The sequence below is a fragment of the Rhinichthys klamathensis genome, unplaced genomic scaffold (assembly GCF_029890125.1).
Source record: "Rhinichthys klamathensis goyatoka isolate OS25496 unplaced genomic scaffold, OSU_Roscu_1.1 h1tg000020l_1, whole genome shotgun sequence".
Taxonomy (NCBI): domain Eukaryota; kingdom Metazoa; phylum Chordata; class Actinopteri; order Cypriniformes; family Leuciscidae; genus Rhinichthys; species Rhinichthys klamathensis.
The window spans coordinates 1,812,621-1,835,609 of NW_026606571.1; the positions used below are offsets into that span (position 1 = coordinate 1,812,621).

At 39.4% G+C, this 22,989-nt stretch overlaps 1 protein-coding gene across 4 annotated transcripts in view; it reads right to left on the reverse strand.

Annotated features, from left to right (window-relative positions):
• Window positions 1-22,989, reverse strand: part of casz1 (castor zinc finger 1) — a 90,780-nt gene that overhangs the window by 47,053 nt on the left and 20,738 nt on the right. For 2 of the 4 annotated variants that reach the window (XM_056239439.1, XM_056239435.1), the window contains exon 1: window positions 2,552-2,659. The exons of the other annotated variants lie outside the window; for them this stretch is intronic. In XM_056239439.1, coding sequence (XP_056095414.1) covers window positions 2,552-2,630 — 79 coding nt within the window. In that variant the 5' untranslated portion in view covers window positions 2,631-2,659. Of the gene's footprint in view, window positions 1-2,551; window positions 2,660-22,989 lie in introns of those variants that run through there. 4 annotated transcript variants of the gene reach the window in all.

The window sequence follows — 22,989 nt, forward strand, 5'->3', positions numbered from 1 at the left end:
TGTGCTTAAAAAAAAAAAAGTTTGGCCATCAGCAAGTGCCACCAGCAAAAAATATCATAATTCCATCTATTTTCTGATTGTCAGAAGTCTATGGCTGATAAAAATTGGTCTGATGAGGGTTTCTCTTTTTCAAGATGGTGAGAGAGAGATCTGAAAGACACAGCTGTCGACGTGACGGATCTGATCGAGCTGAAACAAAGACAAACAAAGCTCTCTCTGCAATATGAGTTTAGTTAGCGAGAGAGTAAGAGAATGAGTTACGGCCGGCATGCTGCTGGGGAAGGTTGTATTTATGGGGGGATTGAGTAGGTTTAAATCCCTGCTAGGAAATAAAGTCATCCCTGTGCAAACTGGGGAAACATTTCACTCAGCCTAAAACATAGTTTAAAAAAAAAACCCACAAGACCCCTTTTTTTCCTAAAGGCAAAAGTTTTGCCCATGTGCTGAGATGGAGGGATGGCAGAATATCACATTCAGGAGAGAATGAATACGTTCTAGCTGAATGTTGCTGAATATTTCCCAAGACACAGAAATGTAAATGAATAAAGTTGCTGATTCCTTTAAAATAACATGCTGTTTCAGTGGGAATTTCATTTGAATACCTGCATAAAGTTACACTTGTTTCAGCGTTATGATAACGCTAAAGACTTGTACCATGCCAAGCATTGAAAAAGAGCCAAGAACTTCCAATTAAAGTCTTTATAAATTTGATGAAATTCCAAGCTATTCCTTTCCTCAGACTCTCTGTGTTTCCTTCACAGCGTGCTCAAATACACCTCTGGCTGAACGCCCGCACATCCCTCCCTACCCCCCGCCCAGTAATCACAATTATTACTTAAAAAGGCTCTATTTCTACATTAACTTAAAAGGCCTATATCTTTTTCTTCCCCTCTTCGTTGGTGCACCCTCACTTACTCTAAGTATCTCAATAAATCAGCAGTTACTGTTAACATGTACTCAACAATTCAGTCATCAATCTCCCCCAGCTCAAGAGTGAAAACAGAGGGGAAATATCTACTCTGTAAAATCTCCCGTGCCCGTGTTTATGCACGGAAACACACACACACACACACACACACACACATAGACTCGCTATCGCACAAACAAACAAACCAATCCACTGGGACATCGGAACCATTGCCAGATCACCACGGAAACGCAAGCCAAATTCAATTGTGACCTCACCTTTCACTGAGGGCTCAATTCCATCAGCAATAGAAACAAATCAACAAGAGGTTGGAAAAGAGACAAACTTCCTTCCTCTCTCTCTCTCTCTTGCTTCATTCGGCCTCACTTTTCAGGCCTGCACTATGGGCCCGAAACTGCATATTGCATCCTTGGCAGCAATCTGAGCTTCATGCAAATGTGTGTTTAGATTTAAAGACACTGTATTTATTTAACAAAAAGCGGAAGATCTAATTAAGCGATGGAAAAGAGTGTTTCCAAACAGAAGCTCAGAAGCTTCCAAACAGAAGCTCTGTGGAAAATCCTCCAGTTGAAAGAACAGCTGTATCTAAACAAGCGCATGAGAGTACGCTCGATGCCGGCAGTCACTCGCTTAGCTGGGCAAATAATACCACTTGTCAACTAACTGAGAAATTCTGAGCAATCACTAGCTGAGGCCTTGCTAGTAATTAAGAACAGCAATTTGAGAGAAAAAGTACACAGTGACTAATCCACAACCAATATAAACAAAAATTACAGGAGACTAAACGTTTGACTCATTAAAGAATAATAAATTATTCTATTTTAAGAACTTTGCAAGATATTTCACTCCTGTGGAGAGCATGTGTGGAGTCTAAAACCGGCATTATTTTTTAAACAATCTAATACATTGTTTTACGAATAGAATTGCATCATTTTTTAAGATTGAATTCTACATAAACTGAATAAGTTCATTAATACATTATAATTCAGTAAACTTTTAAAACAATGTTTTGTAAAATGACAAAACTTGGAAAACTACAGAAAAAATGCATTATTATTGTTTTTAATTGCGCTTAAAATTTTGATAAATTAATCAATAAAGCAAAAATTTAAAAATTAAAAAAAAAATAGCTCTGTGAAGTTCTAAAAGCTGGATCTAAAATCTAATGATATTTCAATTAAACATGAAATTTAAATAAATAAAAAGCAAAAAAAAAAGTTTTTTTTAAAGTTTATGAAGTTTATTTTTTTTCTTTAAAATTGTTTAATTTCAAGTAAACAATCTAAATAAAATTAAATCATTTAATATATATATATATATATATATTTATAATATATTATATTATATTACTAATTTAGCACATTCAATGTCACTTGTACACCTAAAAATAAAATCACTCCTCAACTTCATATTTCCATTCAGTCATCACATCATAGTGAGGTATTTACTTTACCAAAACACACAGTGAAAGTAATGAGTGCCTTTGTCATTCTACACCCTCACACCCACCCCATCCACAGCATGCTCAAGCCACCAGCATCTCTCACTCTCTCTCTCTCGCTGTGTCTGTGTGTGTGTGTGTGTGTGTGTGTGTGTGTGTGTGGCGCCTGGCGCGGGTCTTACCTGGCAGGAGACAGCCCTCCTCTCTCTGTCTCACCTCTCCCTGCTGCTTTGGAGAAATTCTCTCCACAAAGCAAGGCATTTTTCTCTTCACTCCCTGTGCGCCTTTACGGCTGGGCTGCACTCGCCCTCTCTCACTCTACCCTTCTCCTCTCCCTCTCTCTCACTTGCTCTCTCTCTCTCTCTCTCGCAGCACAGATGTCAGGGCTGTGCGTGTTTACCCACTTTACCAGTAGGGGTCCTTCAACACCCTCTGCTCCCCACAGCCACTGTGGAAAAACAGGCCCAGGAGAGTGAGAAAGAAAGAAAGAAAGAAAGAAAGAAAGAAAGAAAGAAAGAAAGAAAGAAAGAAAGAAAGAAAGAAAGAAAGAAAGAAAGAAAGAAAGAAAGAAAGAAAGAAAGAAAGAAAGAAAGACAGAGCGAGAGAAAAAGGGCCACTTAAGCCGATCTCCCGCGGTATGAGGCTGAGTGAGACGGAGCGGAGGAAGTTAGACTGGTCAGTCACTGGAAGTCACAGCGAGCTCAGACCGTTAAAGTGAGAACCATAGAGAGAGCAATAGAGTGATTGTCTGCAGCTGACAGTAATAACGTCCCACTCCTCTCAGTCCACTGAAACCAGATACCACTCTCGTACCTTTAAAGCTGAAGTCTGTCACTTTTTTAATCAAATCGTTACTTTTTGAGACTCCAAACCAGCCTGATTAGCTCATTCAAAAGCATGAGTTTGTAGCGAGGCTATGTGTTAAGCTAATAAATGGCAGGCTATGAGTGGAAACCTGTTAGAAAACAATCATTTTTTTGCAGTTCTTTGCATTGAATTGCAATTTTATTTGCTGTCACTTTCAAATTGATTTGATAAAAATAATAAATATAAAATTATATATATATATATATATATATATATATATATATATATATATATATATATAAACAAGAGCAAGGGAAAAAGTTTTTAAAACTCTTGCAGTGTAATTGACACAAGTCTGCCAGATTTGACGGCTTTGGGCTATTCTTCAGCGTGGAATTTCAAGTTTTGCTCCTACTTGTGGGGCACTTTTCACATTGCAGTATTAATGCTGGGGCTGTTGCCCGCCCGGACCCTCTGTCACGTATAATGACAGCCCTCTCTCTCTCTCTCTCCTGAAGAAGAGTCACTCAGACAGAAGAATTTGAGACTAAGCATCAAATTAATATCATGGGCCGGACAGCCTCAAACTGCACATTATGGTAAGTGGAAGGTTTCAAGGGTGAGCTAAAAAACAATCATTCTTTAAATACGAGGTGTGTCGAAGGAACAGGGGAAATAATGTGGAATGAGAGCTGGGACCTGCTACTGGACTCAAATGGGAGGATGAGCAGTGTATGTGTGTGTATGTGTGTGTGTGTTAAGGATACTCGTACCCTCCTCCATGCAAATGAGAGGTGCCGTGTGTTGCCTCTCAATTCATTCATGCATAGATTGATTGATCAACACAGAAGCATTGACCTGCTGAATATGGAAACTTGTCCAGTGTTATAAAGTTGACACGAAATCAAAATTGACCCTATTTACTTTTGCATATTACTTTGCATATTATTATAAAAAATGCATCTTTGTAATATTTAATCAAAATGTAATTACTTACTATGAAATGACTTTCTTTTTCCACTGACATTGGATTATGTTAACCAATAGCCAAATGGCTATTTTGGCAATGTTTCGCACGGTACTAAATAATGCTCCAGTTTGTGTACAAACTATGCTTCTCTATCTAGCATAACAGTCAGGATATAAAAGTCTTAATTTGGCTTAATTTGCTTACAGCTGTGAGCAGGATAAGAAACGCTCATGTAGCCGGACATGTTATCCTGGACCAACCACTAATAGCGTTAGCACGAAAGCAAATTGACAGTGTTTGAGCGAAATTAAACAAACAGTGAAATAAATACTTCAAACAAAACACAGACCTGTTAAAGACAAGTTTAACAAGTTTCTGTAACTTTTCGCAACACTAGCATGATATAGATAACGACTGTTTTGGTTAGTAGCCTAATTAAATATGGTGACAGAAAACATGCTAACTTATAACGTTAGATGTGCAGAAGAATAACGTTAGAAGTTGCTACTGCTAGGATGATGAACTATATTAGCTTACTTTGAATTGTAGGGCTGTCATTAACGATTATTTTTGTAATCGAATAATCAGTCGATTATTTTGACAAATTACTTGAAATACATATACAATAACGATGAGGCAATAATATTTGGTTCAAATAAAGTATCAAAAACAAGTAATCATTTGGTTTCATTCAACAACACTGTAAAAATACATAATATAATATACATCATTTTGACAATCATCTTATGTACATTATGTATTATAACAAATGCCGGCAGAGGGCTCAGAGATGCACGCAACCTAGACGCATGTAAATAAATATTAAACCCGCAGGCATATACTTTTTTAATTGAATAGCACTATAGAACAATAGCACTATGCTATAGTATGGTTTTTAAATGGTATATCATGAAGACTTAGAAAACGGTCTAATAATTCGGTTCATGAATTCTCGTCCGTGAAATGGGCCACATCCAGTATTTTGCCGGTTACTCGACACGGGTAAATTGCAAAAAGAATCGAGTACTCAAATTTAATCGAGGAATCGTTACAGCCTAAGAGGCACTTTTGTGGTAAAATGACTGTAATGCACAGCCTTGAAAGGCTCACAGCTTTATTATTTCCAAAACTAGAGCTTCTGACTGCATCTTGTACAAAAGAAAGTTACTTAGTCGACGACCTCAGATCATGACACTTGCTCTCTCCGACAGTGTCTGTTTTTCTTGTCTTTTTCTTTTTAACAGGCACTTCTGCTGTCATTGCGCTGGGACGTACGTGTTCCCTCTAAATGGCTTTTCTGACAACTGATCTGTAAATACAGCCAGATCTGCAAGTCTCTCCTTCTCTCTCTGTCTAGCATCAGCAACCCCAACCCTAAAGCAACACACACACACACAGACACACACACTGCCCCCATCGCAGCCCCACGGCACGCCCCCCCTCCCCCTCCCCATCTCCATTCCCTCAGCCACTATAAAAACACAAATATGCCATAACTCAGCTTGCCCTGCCACACTGCCTCCATCTTGCCCTGTACCAGGGGGCCCCTCAGGAAGGTCACCAACAAATGGCTTTCCGATTCACTGCCCCTGAAATAATTTTGTGTATTAAAACCTGAATCTGCACTTTCTGGCATGAAAGCTTTTCTAATTATTCTGCCGTCCTTGGGATGGACACAGATCCTTCACACGGGGGGAAACAAGCGACGGACCTGCCTGTTCAGCCGCCACAAACATCCGCTCTCCGTCTTTTTTTCCTCTCTCTCTCTCTCTCTCCTGCCCCCCTCCTCCTGCCCTCCTCTCATCTGCTCCCCTCTCGCCGCTATATAGCTACCCCCCCCCCCCCAATCTGTTTTCAAAGCGTGCCTGTCCTTTATTAAATTGTTTTCTTTTCCACATTATCAGTTGCCATGGAGACCTCATCTCTCGGATTATTTGAATTTCATTATATCTATTGATTTGGGAGCATTTCATCTTTTTTATTGTTTTTCTGTCAATTTTCGAAACGAATAACCATCTAATTTGCGTCAGTGCTGATTACGTTCGTCCCTCAATAGAGGTCGGCAGCTGCGCCGGGGAAACAAATCAATGAAAAACATCATAAAATTCGAAAGTACAATCAACCAGGATATGGGTGACATTCCATGGTTGCTGAAACTAAGTCATCAAAAAATATATACTTTTTTTGCGCCTCTGCATGTGAGCGTGTGCTTGCGCGTGTGCGTCTGTTATATATATGCATCCATGCAGGCACATGATATGACTCAATATCAAGGGATGCTATAGTAAACTCAATCTACTCTTCAATGCCCCCCAGACCAAAACAAAAAATGCTTACTTTGTGTTTAAATAATTTATGCAATTTTAGCATTTATATATAAATTTTTTAATAAGCCGCTTGGAGCAAAGTGGCCATTAACAAAATACACAGCTGTCCAGTGGGCCGAGCACTCCAGATCAATTGCACTTTTTTATGACATGATAAAATGCTTTTAAAGCAATTTACACAAATATGAAAAAAAAAAAAAAAACTGCACCCGGGCTTCATTTATTCATAAGCCGGGGTATTAAAAAAAACGTCGTGCAAAAGCCAGCATGAGAAGATGGTCCCAGGCCTAACCGAATCGGACTAGCTGTCCTTCCTGCAAGGACATAAAGTTTCATTACCAATGCACGCAGTCAAAGGCAATTTAGAAAACACAATGTGCAAAAGAAAAACATCAGCATATTGGAGGTGTTTGCGTATTAAGGGGCGCCGGCGCTTTGTTTCCCAATTTTATGTTCATTATTTATTTTTGCCCAGGACGGTCTGCCATTGACACCCCACCCTCGAGGGAAAGAGCGAGGGAGGGATGGATGGATGGATGGATAGATGGGGGCATGTCCAAGGTGAGAGAGATTGTTGGGATATAATAAGAGGTCCTGACAGGAGTCCACACCTCAGCGGCACACACATACACGTGGCAGACGGGTGTCACCGGGGAGGCAAACGCCGGTGTGTTTGCACGTGTGTGTGTGTGTGTGTGTAAGGAGGCGAAGGCAGGTGTGTGGCACCGGACCAACACTATCCATCAGCCACTCTACAAACAGTCCCGGGTCTAACGCTGACATTCTAATCCGCTTCATGATGCTGGTTTTGTCACAAACACAACTATGTTACATACTGCGTGCTATTATTTTTAACAAGAATTCTGTGGAGACTTAATTTCCTTTGTTTCATTTCCGTTGATGCTGTTCAAACATTTTAGGCCAATTTTAAAGAAGTTTTAGGCTAACATCTATATGCTAGTGTACTCCTAACAGTTGAATAAATCACTTAATTTGTATTAATAATTACTAAATATATTGAGTAATTTAGACACTACTATTCAAAATGTTGGGTTTTGGAAAGATTTTTATTTTTTGTTTTGTTTACCAAAGCTGCAATTATTTGATCAGAAATACAAATTTTTTTTTAAAGATGCCAAACTTTAAATGGTAGTGTAAATGAATGTAATATTTATAGTCTCGCTCTTAAAGTTAACCAACACATTTTTGTCCAATCAAATCTCTCTAGAATGAGAATGCCCCGCCCTCTAAAAACTCATGCTTCTGACTGACAATAGCAAGAAGCAAATAATGCTACATGAAAGAGACATAACAGCAGAAGGAAAGGATATGAATATGTCCTTCCTAAACTTCATATTTCAATAAGAAATACATCAAAACACAAAAACTGTACTAGTTTAAACAATTTCACAGGGGGTTTGAAGAAATAGAAACCAAAGCACATTTTGCTGTAGTATGAGCTGTCTGTACTTCAGCCGGTCTCGAGTCTATGTTATGGAGACATACATCTACCATTAGGTTCATGAGTGCAGGAGCTGAACAGCAGGCTAATCTCATTTCAAAGCTTCTCTTCTCCTCCTCATGTGCTGACAGTCCTGGCCGCCTGCGCTCTTTATAAATGCTCTGCTAAGGGCTCCATGTTTGCGACACGTGTCAACATTTGACAAAGCATTACTTTTCGTACACAATATCCCGCGCCCGGGCCTCTGAAATGAGGTAGCTAACAAATTAGCTTTTTATGTTTATTTGTGCGTGGGTGTGTTTGAGGAGAGGATGGGCGGAGGGGGGAGGCTGGGGGGGGGGGGGGGGGGGGGGGGGGGAAGCGAAGGACATTTACGTTAACGCTTCTGTTACGCTGAATGCTTTCTTATCAAATCAGCTTACTAGCCTTACAAAAAAAAGTACTGTTACGCTACCATGTTAAAGTGATGGAAATAACATGGTTCTTATATACCAAGGTACTGAATCATTTGCATATTTATATACTGTGGTATTCACAAAGTACTCCAAAATCCTGGTATTTTCATGGTGCATGTTATTGTAAGTGTCCAAAAAAACAAAAAACAAAAAAAAAACACATATTATATTACAATTAGTGAAACATAAGACAAAGAAGGTGCTAAAGTCACGACTCCCACTGTCTATTGGCCAAACACATTTCTCAAGCCTAGAAGACTGGATAAATACTATTTTATGTATCACTATATGAATTCAGAGACAGTAATTACACCATTCTCTTTAGCTTCCACACACCAGTGGTGGATCTGAGCACAAAAGTGCAGTTCAGTGTACTGTACATTCGTAGGTGTATAAGTCACTTGACAGCTCTAGTTCTTGACAAATGAACACCACGGCACAGAGGCTTCATTGATCCAGTTTTCAAATGTTACATTAATAAGCTGTAAACACTGTGTTAAAACCACTTGATGTTAAGGAAATGACAGGTACTGATAGGATTGCTCTTCCCTGTCAGCTGTGGGTTAGAGGTAAGCACAGCAGTTTTGAAAGCGATTTCAATATTTGCCACCCCAGCGGCTCGCCTCTTCTCTCTTATCACTGTGGCAACAATAACACGCTTGTGTTTCAAACCAAACATTCCCACACTGAATAATAGGCGATGTCTGAGTCCAGCCACCAGCAGCAATTTGTTTACACTGGGCTGATCATAAACTACAACTTCCTACTGAAAAGCCATTTCTGCTTGACTTGATGCTCACAACAGCATATATCAATACAGAGAGATATCTGGCCATGCATTCACAATCAGTTTTTCATTTTAATGTGTGGATTGATCATTGTTGGTAACACAATGTTCTTTTATATTTCAATATTAACCAATACATTATGTTTTATTCATTTTTAATTGTATAATAGATTGATTTGAAAATGCTGTATTTTGGGAAAATATAGGACAATGATAATGGTTGTTTAGCTGCTTGAAATGCTCCCATTTTTCATTTGAAATAAGGCTTTATGTCTGTCTTTAACAAGGTCAGCGTGACCACAGTATTTGTTGGATATCCCTGTCTCTGCGCCCAGAGCCATCATGTCAATCAATGCATCTTCTAATTAAAATGATCTGTTGCCTAAATGTGACGCACTTACACAAATAAGCACACAAACCAGTCACAGTAATGTACATTCCACACATTCAGTCCAATGAATTTACATAACTTCCCCAGTTTGTGATTACTGAATGAAATAATAAAGTAAAAAAAAAAAACTATATTATTTATAAAATGATAAAAACATAAAAATGTATGTAAAACACACACACAAAAATAATAATAATAATATAATGTAATAATAATAATATAAAGATTGCACTAACAAAAGGCAATTTCTAGTCAATGGAACATTGTAGAGCTAAACATCTAAAATATAATATAATTAAATATTACAAAATTAAATGTAAAAATATATTATTATATTAAAATATATCATTAATAAAATAAATTAAATAATAAATATAAATAAATCATTTTATTTAAAAATGTAAAAGAATAAAAATATTTTATAGAGATTGTATTTATAAAAGCATTTTCAAGACAATGGAACATTTAATATTTAAATAATATATATATATATATATACTTTTTTATTAAAGAAATTTAATAAACGTTACAGGCATGGAAATCACAATATTCCCTGATTTGTTTCACAAATGTACAGAGTGAGAAGTAAGTAAATAAATAAAAAGAAAGAAAGAAAGAAAGAAATGGGCATTACAGCCCAGTGAAGTAGAGACGGACTTATGGAAGCATAGAGGTCTGGTTAAAGCTTGCCCAGACTAACAGAGCGATAAAGCATCATGTCCATGCACAGAGGCTTTAAAAAGCACAATTGAAGAAGGACCCAGTTTAATAATTAAAATGCATAATTATTGACTCCTATTTTCAATTCCTCGCAAAGTACATTAGATCAGGAAAACAGATACAGGACAGAAGGGATGTGTATCTAATGCACTCTTTCCTGCTTGAACTTCCTTTAGATCCTAAAGTGCCAGCTCGCTATTGAGATTTGCACTTAATGAGGATCCGTCACAAATAAATAAAAAATCTCTGAGACTATCAACAAGCATTAGAATCACCCCTCCCCCCCCTCAACCACACTCAGTGCCAATGCCCACCCGGAGAGCCAGGCCAGACAGGGGAAATTTGAGGGTTAACTGTCCCTTAGGGGGCTATCAATGCACGGAGAAAGCGTCACTGCTGGTGCCCCCCATTCTCGTTTGACAACCAGGCCCTAACAGATTAACATGCAGTCAAGAGTGATATATTTCCTGCCAAGTAGTCAAATCACTGCTGTATAATGATTTTGTGTGTGGGAAGACACAAGAGGGACACTCTTAATTAAGAGGAAATATTTGTTTTGGGGTTATGAATCCGGCTGATTCTGATTGGTCAACTTGCAGCGACACTGTTTAAATAGGTCAGTCGGGTGATAAATTGTCATTTTGACACATTAAAACTGTGACGTAAAGAGGCTGGAGGAGAAAGAAGGGATCAGCCGAAGAGGTCAGAATGAAATGGCCCAGTTTAAATGGAGGCCACTGAAATTACCAGGAGAGTTCTTCAAAATCCCGAATGCCAAGGACAGGTGGATTAAGGTATTAAAACAATCGCATTTCAGTCTTGAAATAGTCCTGCACACGACTCAGCATCAAGCCTATCTATTCAAGATCAGGTGCTAGCAAATTCGCACCATGCGCAAGATCTGCTGTAAACATCAGCGAAAGCTAATACGAGCAATGATTATGGCAAGTGTTCCTGAAACAATCCCATCATGGAAACATTTTTCGTAAATGCACCCAGATGGCGAGCTGCCGGTGGCATGTTAACATGCACAATTTGAAAAAGCTGCCAGAATTCAACCAAATATAACAACTGAGCTTTTAGTGTATCTTTTCCCTCCTCTAATTAATATCAGAGAGCTGACTGGAAGGGAGACGAAAAAGACAAGGGTTTTGCTAAAGTTCAGTCCTGAATCTATTTGCAGTGCCGAATTAATAAGAACCCGAGGTGATAACAGTGCCAACACACTCAAACATTTGTGCGAGTGATTTTAATTTAATCAAAGCAGTTTAGTACAAGTCTATTCTTTAGTGCTACAACTGTTGAGCAGGGGGGGGTTACTCTCCGTTTGCCTCACTTTCAATCTATCTGAGTAATTTCTTCATACACCACTATAAACTAATGTGGTGTTGATGGTCAAGCCTTGAAGAGTATGTGCTCATTTATGGCTGTTCCCTGCGAATGAGGAAATGGTTGAGAGAAAAGACATACTGTATCTTGTCAAATGGACAGCTCTGCGAACTTAAATACTCCCTTAATAAAGCTTGTTATAAAACGCATACTACCCAAATAACACTGAGGACAATGCAGTCTTCTTCTTAGGACAATGCAATTTATTTTTTTCTTTTAAAATCAACATGATATCAAAATTCCTCAATCAATTTTTTAAAAGTTTTAACATTTAGGGGGGAAATACAAACTGCGCTGTATGTAATTCTGATAATTAAGGTGAGCCGTGATGAAATTTAAGCCTCTTAGTGGAACACGAACCATCTGGGATCTTTCTACCTGCAAAAGATCTGTGAATGTGCTGCCCAAGTGCATCCGTAGTCATACTGTACCCTTGGAATTCACAGAAAATGACAGACAGAAAACAGGAAGCCAGAGAGAGGGAGAAAGAGAGAGAGAGAGAGAGAGAGAGAGCAACCTGTGCCCTTCAGTCTCAGTTAAGGCACAGCTAACCAAGTCTGACAGCTGCCGGCTCCTTGACAATTGGGGTCAGTTAGAGGAAAAGTAGCTCAAGTTTTCATGGCTTTGCAGGAGATGTTCAGGAGCAACTGCCCACCGCAGCATCAAAGGGGATTAGAGGCCACAGCCATCTGCTGCCAGGACAGGCCATGGGCCTTTCATGTCCTTCTTGGAGAGAAAGGCAATCCTTCCGTCACATAGTTTTAAGTCCCACCGTAGGGGAGGAACGGCTAGTATGGGGGGGACATAGCCAATTAGGCCCAAATCAAGGAGAGAGAAAAAAGTACACTATTAATAGCAGAAGGATTGTGTTGGTGTCTACTTGCATGGATACAGTCAAAAGGACAAACAAATGTGCATATATGAGCACACAAAATAACATAAGCTATGACTTCACAACGATATTACAGGCACTTTTACATCCTCAGCTCTATCATTTATATTTGAACAAACCTCATAGCTTGAGTATTAAACATCAACGCATAACTTGCCACATACCCTTAGTGCTTCAAACATGAATGATACCTAAAACCGTCTAGCTTTTATAGAGATTTGGGGAAGGGCACTTTTGACTTGCCACAATAAGCAACCACAAGGAACACCCTTGCAACTACCCAGAAAACACATAACCACCCCTAGCACCCATCTAGGGTCCACCCAGTAGACCCTATAGATCCCAGCCAGAATGTCTAGCAACCATCTAGCCATCCCTAGCAACCAAACAGAAAGCCCAAGTAATGACCTAGCAAAATCTATCAACCAGCCAGAACACCCTATCATGCTGGGTCTTTACATCCTCGCTCACATTTCTGTGCTCTGAATCTCATTTTCCCTCTCTTACACATTTATTGACAAGCTGTGCCAACATTTTTCTTTTAGCAGCTAATTTGTTTTGGGTCCCGTTCCTGGCCTCCCCCATGACTGTTACCTCAATAGTCTGCTACCTTTCAGCTCAGCAGCTCAGCACTTGACCTGCCGACGTCGCTTATTTCCAGCGCTCTAATTGTCGTTTAATCACATATCAACCTGTCACTTAAAGAGCCCCTTTTTCAATTGCAGGAATTTGCATATTGTGTGAAACTAATTTCTATCAAAAGCTCTGCTGGCTGTGAAAGCGTGTGTCTACCCGGGCTCTCTCTCTCTCTCTCTCACTCTCTCTCTCTTATCCAAAGCGCCTGATATTCTCCATTCTGAGTACAGGTTTGTTAACAGCCTCACACATATGGTGACAGGAGAGATAAGGAGCTGAGAGCTTGTGACGGAAGGTACCGGTGAAAACATGATGTCATAATGGAGGGGTTTAGTGGGCAACCGATGGGGTTAATATCACCCTCCACTCAACGGTAATGGCATACATAGGGAGCGCTCTTTCATTACAAGTGTAGGCCACACGTCAGCTCCCATCTCTGCAACTCACGCTGGGATTTGACAGTCCTGGCCACTTTTTATGGAGGGTCCTCGCAGTGACGGTCCTCCAGAGATGGACAAGTTTAATTACGGAGAGGGGGGGAAGCTCTTTGTTCCACCTTTTATTATATTAATTGATAAACGGGGCCGGAAGGGGGCTCTTGGGGGACAAGGATGAGGGAGTGTTTTCAGAGGGGTTTAATCCCGTTAGAGGCACCGGCCCGTACCCCAGCCTCACTGGGACCCTACGCTTGCTTTTCACCTGCACCCCCCTTTTCCTGGATCCTACTCAGGGCTGTTACTCCACATGACGGGTCTTTCCCCGGTTCAGATGAGACGAGAACTGCAGATGCCACCCTGCTTGAGAGAATTTATCTTACTTTATTACAATAAATGTATATAATTGTTTTATATAGTTTAGAACACTTAATATGTGAAATTAACTATGTCTAACATGGGTTCTCTAACTTGGTCTAACATTTTTGTTGTTGTTGTTCTGTATTTTTAAGTAATTCACCCCATTTTACCTTTCCAATATTTCATGGTTACATATTTGGTAAAAATGTTACTTACTACGTTGCTGCATCAGATATTCTGAACAAGCATAGAAGGTGGGCTTAAACGAACAAAAGCACTGTCAATTTTGTAAAAGTGCACACTTCATGTACTAATACACAATAAGTTAGTCTCAGCCCTGATGCGTTGGCTCATTGAAGGGTTCATCTCAACCTGACCAAGTTCCTTGTCACTTTTTTTCAACAAGGAGTCAAGATGTCTCAAAACTGTCAAAAGCATTTTCCACAAAGCTGAAGAGAGGGACGAGGGGGAGACGGGAAGAAGAAAAAAACCTCACGCGCAGGCATACGCACCAACACGGTCAGATTCGCGCATACGCGCTCGCGAGGCTGTCAGGTAAATTAGATCTGAAAGCTGACAATTTCTGACCATATTTCCTTGATTATTTCGAACAAATGCACACCAGCCGCTCTAAGGAGATTAAAGTGACATAAAAGTCTCAAGTGGGAGGAGGGAGGGCAGAGAATCCAGGTCACCCCCATTTGTCCCCCTGCCTGACAGCAGCTATATCGCTATCCAATCCAATAAAAATCCCCCCTCCTTTTGCTTTAATTAATTTTACAGCTAGCTTGCTTAATTACTTTCAATCAAAATCCTCTTGCCATCACAAAATTAGAAATGGTTCAACTCCATTAGTCTAAATTCTTCATTTACATACACAAAGACTGTCAGCTCTTGCTAAGCAAACGGCCTCTCGCCTGATGAGATTGTTTTTTTTCTTTCCCTTCACTCTCTCTCTCTCTCCCCTGCCCTGTCTCTCTCTCTCTGTCTCTCTCGTCGTCTCTCTCTAATCATAAACATGTTTAGTGTTACAGCAGAAAAGTGGTAGGGATGTCCAAAACTAACTTTCTAAATTGACTAGACAGTGGGTTGCCTGTACAACTAGTCGACTAATGGGAAGTCCTGTATAATTATATTGATTGCAGGTTCACCTGACCTTTCTTAGAGGGTATTTAAATAAGATGCCTACAGATTGATGGAGTGCAACGGATTAAGACAGAAAAGAGGGGTCTTGAGACATATTTGTATCAATTGAAATATTTTTAACTTAAAAATACACAAACAATTTGCAACATTTAAATCATTTAACATTGTACAGGTGATTCTCACACTTTTACTACACTCTGGTAAGATGCATTATGTTATTTACAGTACGGTTAAATTGTTTAAAATCAAACTTACATTTCAAATGAATGTTTAAATACTATATTTATCAAAGAATCCTGAAAAAATGTAGCCGTTTTACACGAAAGTATTACGCTTTTTTTGAAAATTGATAATAATAAGAAATGCTTCTTGAGCACCAAATCAGCATATTAGGATGATTTCTGAAGGATCATGTGACACTGAAGACTGGAGTCATGATGTTGAAAATTCAGCTTTGCCATCACATGTCATGAACACATATTTTGAATTTTAATAATATTAAACAATATTACTGTTCTTACTGTTTTTTGTTCAATATAAATGCAGATTTGGTGGGCAAAGCTGATGAGACTTCTTTCAAAAACAAAAAATCGTACCGAACAGCAGTGTCTATCAAATGACATAAATGCTTTAACAAGCCAGTACAGAAAAGTTCAGTAAATCAGTCATTTTTTAAGTTTTCACTTCTTGTTCCCCAACTTCCCTACTGACAATCACTGAATATGTGCAAAAATCTTTGACCAAAACATACTCTTCAAACAGGAACAAAAAAATCTTCCTCATATCGAAACAAACAATTCTTGTATAATACAATCGCTGCAGCAAGTCCCATTGCAAATAATAATAATAAATGAATGAACTAAAATTCATTTAATATCAAAGCATAAAACTGCAGTTATGTATATCTTTTGAACCCCATTGAATTTAGTTACAGCTGAAGAAAAGCAGAAATGAGCAAAAGTGATTGCTAAAAGTTAAATGTAAGGACACTCTGAGAAGTTATGACATAATTTTTTGAATAGACAGGTGACAGATTAAGACAGTGTGGTACGTTGTGCAGTGATACACCAACCCTGGGTCTCTTGGCCTTTTAGGAAGGGGCCACACAGGCGGCCAACAACTACCGTGGTTTCGACGTGATATTCAGAGGCCAAACAATAATTTCCACTGGTGACGCGTCCTCTCCATCACGCTCAGTGCCCAAGGCCTGCACATCAACAGGAATTAAGGACATGCAGACACAGTTAGTGGGCTGGCCATGGAATCTACCCCCAGCCCTGCTCAAATAACTAGGGCCCTGTAATAATGACAAAATCAAAGCAGGCCCTCGCTGGTGCTTTGGACGTCCCCAAGCATCACCACTCAACCCTGATATCCAAACACACACAGAGACACACAAAGTGCTGACTCTCACACGGCACGTTGTTTTGTTTGCCCTCACTTTCCTTGACCACACGCATACAAAGCCGCAAACACTCACTAACTGGGGATGAGCTTTGATCTGTTGTCTGCACACTAAACATATTATCTTTCAGCTGCTCGCCTCTCGCTGGTGATGATGCAGAGAGAATGTGACTCTGGAAAATACTTATTTGCAGGGTTTTTAATTTCAGAATGTTCGTGACACTTATGAGTTGGGCCAGTGAGCTGTAATTGTCTCTTGTTTGGCCATCCTGACTGGGACATAAAACCCAGACCTGTACCCCTCTATCCTGTTTTACTTATTTTGTCCCTATATAACTGTTAATTATCCAAATCTCTCAATTTTGGGGTAAATTTAATAAGATCAATTTTCAAATTCAGATTTACTGAAGTCAATATTGCCCTATTTTTTAAATATTATTTGCATAATAATAAATGTGTCTGTACAGTGTGTCTATCTGTGCATTTAAATGTTTTTTTTGTTTTTAAGTTTGCAATCATAATTAATTATCACAATTTATTTTCCCAACACCACCCTTCTAATGCCTTGAAAAAAACTCTTTGCATAGACCGGTCAATTCCAGATGGATAAAATCAGCATTTAAATTCTGGTTTGCTCATGAATATTGCTCATCAAAATAAGTAAAATGGGAACTTTTTTTTAACTTTTCACCTATAATATAAGGATACAGTGATGAGGGACAACCCTAAAGGAGGGGGGGGGGGGGGGGGGGGGGTCTCTGTTGGCTGGCTGGTGTTGAGCAGCAGTTCTGCATCCTTCAGAGCGCCAGCAGTGCTTCTCTACCAGCCATGCTCACTTGTGCTTAGCTAATTCTGTCACATCGCTCCACGCTGCCCACGCTGAGCCTATTTAAACGGCTCCGCTGCACCTCTACTGTGCTCCTCCTCTAACGGGGGTCACTCGTACCAGCAGAACAGCAAGTGGGAGCAGTGCCCTGATCATGGACCACCAGTCCACTTTAGCGGAGCTAAATAACCTGCCTGTCTGTCACTGGCTTCCCTCTGTAAGAGTATTATATATCCATACAGAATTTACATGCAATATGCATATGCAGCAACTAAATGTTTTTTTTTTTTTAAATAAATATTATATATAAATTATATTTATCTAGAACAATATTTATTTATATATATATATGCATCTATATGTAAATAAAATATAAACATTTTAAAAGATATAAATAAAAAAATAGAATTTATATATGAAATATTATCTATTTATATATAAATAAAAGATAACATTTAATAAGTGAAATGAATTTTTTTTTTTTTTTAAATCATCACTATTCCTAAAAAAAGATGGGAGCTGAAAAACTACACAGATACCACAGCTACTAATTTGTATTATATTATTGTAAGATTGTGGAACATGGCGTGTTGAGAGATAATTGTTATTCCAAAGAAAGATTATAAAATATGATTACATTCAAATCATGCAGTGACACCACACGCTGCAAAATAAAAGCACAAAGGCACATTCATTACGCGCACAAAACTGCATAAAGACAGAAACATAAACAATGGACTGAAGAACTGTCCTCTCATTGTTCATCTGACTGCACATACATAGAAAAACAGTGTTTTCCCTTTATCCAATTATTTAATGAGAAAGGGAATTTGCCCCAATTCCCTCATTTTACAATGTAAGACATGCTATGTCACACAAAACAAACACAAACACACAAGAAAAAGTTTAAACCCCAGGCTTTCCCTTTAAATTTCCCAGACACTCATTGTTCGTGAGAGTTTCGGATGATTTTAGCCGTGATTTAATGGAGCTTGTTAAAGAGTGATGATGTCAGCACAATAGAGGAGCCTCTAAATCCACCACATTCACCCAAAATGCCTCGATGAGATAATCACGGGTGACGTCTGCGAAAACACTTATTATATTCGCCCATCGCCTGGCTGAAGCTGCTAAAACTCATCAGCGTTATTCCCTATTTCTCTCTGGGAGCGATGAGAGGGGAAAAAGACGATCTGAACTTTGAGAGAAAAGTTTTTTTTTTTAAAGGGACAGGACTCTTTTTCCATGGCGAAAAGGGTTGCTTTATTAAACAATCACACAGCTTTGATGTATTTGCCTTTTATAAACAGCTTGTTTTTCCGAATGCTAATGCAGGAATGGTATATCTAAGGCACTTGTCCCTGTTCTTGTGCACATGGGCTTTACCAAAGTCCCATAAAAGGCTTGGAGCTGACAACTCAGCAGTAGAGATAAGAAAAGGATCAACCTGAGCCTTTCTCATAGCTTAATTTATTTTAAATCCCGGCTCTATTTACGCAGTGCAGGCCAGCAGGCATTGTCCACCTAAACCTAAAGAAACGCATCGCCGCTTTAGTGTGGCACCTCTACGAAACCAGTCAGGTATTTATATGTATACGTCGATAATCTCACTACATTCAGGGGCTACGGCCTGAGTTGTGAGTCTGCTGGGTCGAGGGCAGCGGCTCCCTGTAGTGTAAGTTAATAATGAGCAGCTCTCCAGCAGAACGTGATGTGGAGGTGAGGTCCTAATCCACCGGCCGAGGGAGGGGAGGCGCAAGGCTCAAGTCAGACAGGATATCTTCTCCGATGCGCCAGCACTTTAACCCGGCCTGTTATTAAAACTCTAATCTGTTAAACATGTCAATGTTAGCACTTTTAGCGTGATTAATAAAGCGAGACATAAAGCCAGACTTCAGAGTGCAGCACAGGCCTTTCTATTGCCTTGGGTTGTTTTGTTTTTTATTTCTTTTGTGTGATTTTTCTTTTTGGCTCATAAAGGGTTTGAATTATCAACTCGCACATACGTAATTCTCCAAACATTTTCTTTTGGTGTGCATCCCACGTCAATCAGCTTTTGAATCTGAAACGAAACAGAAATTGTATTTCCCTGAAAGATAAATATCCGATGCCAACTAAGACGTATATCTTCACAGAGCAAACTCGAAAAAAGGTTTCCAAGATGCTAGTATCAAATTTGGCTTTATAGAATCTGAAACAGTGTATGTGCTCGCAGAGAAAATAGGGTGATGCACAGCAACGGTACTGAGGCGGAGGGGGAGACTTAAAGGATGTGATTTATCTGAGCTTGATTGCGTGTTAATCGAGGTTACGTGTATTAAGTGGAATCTAATTGGAACAGACACTGGCAGCCTGACAGATCGACATGATGCAGATGGATTGAGAGAGAGAGAGAGAGAGAGAGAGAGAGAGAGAGAGAGAGAGAGAGAGAGAGAGAGGGAGTGAGTGAGAGAAAAAGAGAAGGAGAGAGAGAAAGTGAGAGAGAGAGAGAGAGAGAGAGAGAGAGAGAGAGAGAGAGAGAGAGAGAGAGCGAGAGAGAGAGAGAGAGAGAGAGAGAGAGAGACAGACAGAGAGAGAGAGACAGACAGAGAGAGAGAGAGAGAGCAAAAGAGAGACAGCAGTGAAGCAAATATGAAGCTACTAAGAGGTGTTTTCCGAAAAGAAATACAGGAATTCGTACTTAACCTGTTGGAGTTACACTGAAAGAGACAAAAACGTCAAAAAAAATATATAAAACATGAAAATACAATGTACTTTCTTAATCCAGTTATTGTAAACTTGCAATGTTTACAATAATGTAATAATGTAACTTGCAAACGACTTCCTTGACTGATGACATCACTAAGGCGACTAACGCCAAGTATATATTACACCATCTTTTCATCACCTAATCACTTCTTAATGGTCAAAATCTACATTTTTTCCCTTATAGAATGTCTTGTTTCGTTCGAAAATGCATCACATTACAGGAGTAAAATGGCTGTTTACATATTTAAAGGGATAGTTCACCCAAAAATGTCATTAATGTCGTTCTAAACCTGTATGACTTTCATTCTTCTGTGAAGACAGAATATTTCTGAAAAATGTCTCAGAATTTTTCTGTGAACACAATGAAAGTCAATGGGGAATAGTGTTGTTTTGGACCCCATTGACCTTTGTAGTATGAGCAAACATCTTTTCCCAAAAAATATCTTCTTTTGCGTTCCACAGAAGGAATGTCTGAAAAGATAAGAAATATCACTAATCAGTCATTTGTTTTCTGAGAGCCTGACAATATTGTGAAGACACAACTACACCACTCCGCTCTGGCATGCGCACTCCACGGCCTCAGTTGGCTGCCACAAACATTCATTTATGCTTTATTGGAAACAAGGGGAAAAAATATCCTCCCCTTCAAAAAAAGACCCAGCTGCTCCAGTACATCTCACCTCTGGGAGCCAACTGCCCATGTGCACTCAGCTCACCAGCTTTTTCTATCCCAGAAGACAACTGGTTTGAAGGCCCTTGCTTTAAATCTGAGGCATTCACCCTATGACTGAGTGCCCTTTGCAACATTAGTCAGAAAAAAGGCACAAGAGCCACACCTGTTGTGCCAAACAACTGCTCCCTGAAAGGCTACACAAACACGTAACAAATTATACCAACAGAAAAAGTAGGGGGGGGTGAAAATATCTGTAGTCACATGCCAAATGCTGAACGGGAGGAGGTGGCTTTAAGATTTCTCTCTGAAATGAGCGTGTGGACACAAGCCTATTAACAGACATCGATTCCATTGGGTCTTGGACTCAGAAATGTCATTTGTAGTCATCTTTTATCACAACTGTGTTCAATAACAGGCCTGCGTTATTAACAGCAGCACATAACCGTCGTGGATGACTGTGTCCATTCGCGTCCCTTCATTTTGCACTCGTTCTTGCATGATAATTACACGACTGATGATGTGAATGATATCATTTTGTGCCGTAATCTCAGATTATTTCACATTCAGTCAACCCAAAATCTAAAAAACGATGAATTGCTTGGTTTTAGAATATGATTATGGTGTATATAGTACAAGAAAATACTACTTCAGTCTTGCTTCTTAAAAAAAGTCACGTTTAATTCAATTTACTACTTGGAGTTTCTTTATAATTAGGCTATTTGTGAAATTTACTAGATATTGCTGAGTGAAAATTGTTTCTACACCAAATCTAGATTTTTAAGAGATTGCTGGGCTTTCCCCCTTGCAGGTTCTGGTCAAAAATAAGTTATTTAGTGATATCTAAACAATTTGACATTTTATCCAAAGTGACTTCATGGTATACCTTTTATACATCCTATACATCAGTTCTTGCCTTCCCTGCGAATCAAACTCTTGACTTTGGTGTTGCAAGCTTTACAGGACCAAAAGCAATATAGTACGGCATTGTTTAGCAAAGACTACAGAGAATAGACCATCACCCGTCAACACAAAACGCTCAAATCTCTCTCGACACAGTCCCGTCACAGTGCTGAGACAAGGGACTGAGCTACTCCTCTCCTCCTTTGATTTGATGCATGCTGACTGTTACACTAATGGCATTAATAAGGACAAAATTACTATTTTGAAACACTGACTTTTCATCTTCCTAATCTGTCTGGCCATGTCCCTGCCCCCAGCCCTCCATTACGGGACCTGCGGATGGGTAGCCTTCCCATTGCTTGGTATTCCATGCAAATTGATTGCAACATTTTGAGAGGCCAAGAAGACTATGATCATTGAAATTTGACCCTCAGCTATTTTTAAGTGTTTGATTGAGATAGCAACTCATCCAGTTCAGCCCAGATTGTCCAGATAAGATTTCTCTTACTCGGGATATTCTTCCTTCGCATGGCAGGGGCCAGCAGCACAACCGTGCACTTGGCTTGCAAAATCAGCTATTGCAACAGAAATACGCACAAATTTAGAACACAAATAAAGAAATATGGATATATATGTATTGTGACGTGCAAGGGGAGGGCTGGTCGTGCATCGCTAAGCTTTGAGCACTAACATTGAGAGAAATGACACAGTATGATCAAGGACATGAATTGCTCATTGATTTTTAGCGCCAGCTTAACTATCCATTCCAATTGATTTTAGCCTGGCCGGGTTATGGCACTTTTAATGCATCTTCTGTATGGCAGCTCACCACTGACAGAGAACAAATTTCGAAGCGCATTGAGAAAAAAAAAAAAAAAAATGTTGATATGTAAAACAACTTGCCAAAACATGCGAGTTGTTTTCTCTTCTTCAATCTTTTCTCTCGCTTCTTCAGCCCTTTCTCGCCCATGCAGTTCCTGGTTGGGAAATATGCACATCATAAAAAGTGTACTTCAGTCTCTAATTATTGGGATATGTCAGTATTTTCACCTCAGAAAACCTTTGCTGATTACAAAATACAGGCAAAGTGATATAAGTCTGCTGAAATGTTAATTACAGCACATAGTTGCTCTTTGTGAGCCGCTGAGAAAGCGCAGAATATTCTAGGTGCACAGGAACCAAATAAAACCTTTACTGCCTCAACATGCACACCACATACAGTATACATTTCAGGCTGAAAATATACAGTGCCTGCTTACCAGAAGTGAATCAAGTTTCCACCAAGCACGGACA